The 2,698-nt window shown below is 37.7% G+C and overlaps 1 protein-coding gene across 1 annotated transcript in view; it reads right to left on the bottom strand.

Annotated features, from left to right (window-relative positions):
• Positions 1–1,874, bottom strand: part of rabggta (Rab geranylgeranyltransferase subunit alpha) — a 31,089-nt gene extending 29,215 nt beyond the window's left edge. The window contains exons 1-3 of the mRNA XM_032526010.1: positions 1,728–1,874; positions 934–971; positions 658–768 (exon numbers count right to left, since the gene is read on the bottom strand). Coding sequence (XP_032381901.1) covers positions 658–768; positions 934–936 — 114 coding nt within the window. The 5' untranslated portion in view covers positions 937–971; positions 1,728–1,874. The remainder of the gene's footprint in view (positions 1–657; positions 769–933; positions 972–1,727) is intronic.
• Positions 1,875–2,698: the final 824 nt, after the last annotated feature.

The following is a 2,698-nucleotide window of genomic DNA, read 5'->3' as shown; positions in this document are numbered from 1 at the left end:
AATCCAACCTTTTAAGGACACCAATTTTCTTTGTGAATGAATAACGTGTTGTAAATAAATAAATGTTCTTCCTCAAAATACAGGGGGCATATGAATAAACCCCCCTATGTTAAATTCCCATAGAGGCAGGAAGATTTTTATTATTAAAGGCCAGTTATTTAATGGATCAGGATACTATACATCCTGATAAAGTTCCCCCCCCCCCCCCCACATCATCACATACCCTTCACCATACCTATAGAGTGGCATTGGATACATGGGGTATCATTTCATATCATTGCACTCATGCCTCTATATTGTTTCTGTTTAGAATATGTATATATTGTGTATATATTAATGTGTATATTGTATATTTGTATTTTTTTTTTTGTATGTGTAAGCACATTGTGAGCAACGATGCTCCAAAGAAAAATTCCTCGCGTGCGTCCTCATACCTGGCAAATAAAGCTGATTCTGATTTCTCAATGCATTATTAATTCACAAAGAAAATTGGTGTCCTTAAAAGGTTGGATTTTCCTAATTTTTTTTAATTAAGGCATTAAGATCAATTTCCAAAAGATGTTTTTTTTTTTTTTTTTCTCTTTTTAATCAACTTTAGCATGAGTGTGTAAACTTATGCAAGCCACTGTATAGTATAAGTGTGACTTTCTAAGGAACCTTAGAAAAGCAGGCGTCTCGTGCAGCCACGTAAATCTTCAGTTTCTTCTCCCTCTCCTTCCTTTTCTCCTCCTCCTGCTGGGCTGTGGATTTAACCTTCACTCTACCATGCTGTCAAAAGCAAAAAAATAAAAGCACAAACATAATATAAGCACATTTCACTCCGCAGGTTGAAGCCAATTATAAATTAATTGACCACTTCCATGTGCAATGTGAACAGCATACCAGTGCAGTGACTATACCTAGATTTCAAAAGAAAATGAGTCAATTTCTTACCATCCTTTCTGTTTGTGCAGGATACTTTCCCAACAGATCTGTACATAAGATTAGATTAGATTAGATTAGATTCAACGTTATTGTCATTACACAGGTACAGGTACAAGGCAACAAAATGCAGTTTGGGTCTAACCAGAAGTGCATTTGCAGTAAATGCAGGATATATACAATGATTTTTATAAGTGCAGGACATGGATGACTAAATATAGAAATTAATACAATTATAAACAGAATTTTACAGGTGGATTTGACCTATGAATATAAAATATAGATAACAAGTATTGTGAGCAAGATTTACAGCTGGATATGTACTGAATATAATATACAGGTGGATATTACTATAAGTAGACATTTTACAGACATATGTAATATACTAATGGTTTACAGAGTTTACAGGTGAGTATGTACTACGAATATTAATACAGGAGGCTATAAATAAAGTTTTGGTCAGAAGCTATCCGAATTAAAGTGCAGTGGAAAATTAAAGTGCAGTGGATAATGGTAAATGGGGAGTAATATTCACATTAGGCCTGAGTAACTTTACTTTACAGACACACACACAGAGCCGACAAGCACGACAGTTATGGCAAGCTTAGCTTATTGACATGTACGTATTAAAACGCTGAAAATTAGCAGCCCTGCGTCTGCTGTTAGCTTGCTAATTGTCTCCGTTTCCAGTCAACAACAGAGGGCTGGGCTCATTTAACATTCCAGCCATTCAAACCAGCACCGGATAACAGGAGCCCGCGCCGGAAAAACGTATCGCTATGTGGTTTATCCCACCGAGCACCCACCTGTTTTCTTTCTTTTTCGCTCGGTTTGTTGTAAAATTTCTTTCAAAATGCTGTTGGATTGGGTTTTGTCATGTCACAGGATCCCTAACGACTACAATAATGTTTCGCTTCCGTCTCACGACATGTACGTCACGGAGAGAGTGTTTTCCTGACCGCGGTGGTCTGCTTCCCTCTGGCGGCGAAAACAGGAAACAGCAGGGCTCACCCGGTAAGAGCTGGGGCCTCTGCGCGGGCCCGGGTTCGAGTCCCGTCCGCGGCACGGGTTCCGGTTCGACTCCCGCTTGTCCCAAATATGTATTTCATTGCAATTTAAAACACAGAAAAACACGTTTGAGGTAGTTTTAAAACAGTCTTGCCATTACAATGTCTGTTTTTGTTTTGAACAATAAAATCTAATTGAAAATCTTGATTCAATGTTTCGTTGGCCAGTCACTACCTTATGCGTGGAGAGCAGATAGCAAAGTTGCTGGAATAGAATTCTATAGCCTATTAAAAAATAGGCTATAGAATTTGATTAAAAAATGAGAGAAAGAGCAGTTCCTTGGTCTTAACTGAGAATTGGATGATTTGTTAGAGGAAGAACTCACTGGCATTAACAGATCTGTGGAACAGAAGCTTTTAGGGGCACAGCATACCGATAGGTTATACAGTGGTGCTCAGAAGCTTAGGAACCCATAATAAAGTTGACTAAAAAGAGGAATAAAAAAAAAAAATCATTTTTCGGAAATTGACCTTGTGCCTTAATTCAAAAAATTTGAAAAAATCTAACCCTTAAGGACACCAATTTTGTTTGTGAATGACTAATGTGTCGCAAATAAATAAATCTTCTTCCTCAAAATACAGGGGGCATAAGTGTACACACTGCTATGTTAAATTCCCATAGAGGCAGGCAGATTTTTATTGTTAAAGACCAGTTATGTCATGGATCCAGGACACTATGCCTCACTATGCCTTTGGAATTAAAATAGCCC

The sequence above is a fragment of the Etheostoma spectabile genome, chromosome 9 (genome assembly GCF_008692095.1).
Source record: "Etheostoma spectabile isolate EspeVRDwgs_2016 chromosome 9, UIUC_Espe_1.0, whole genome shotgun sequence".
Taxonomy (NCBI): domain Eukaryota; kingdom Metazoa; phylum Chordata; class Actinopteri; order Perciformes; family Percidae; genus Etheostoma; species Etheostoma spectabile.
This window is presented reverse-complemented; position numbering and strand designations above follow the sequence as displayed.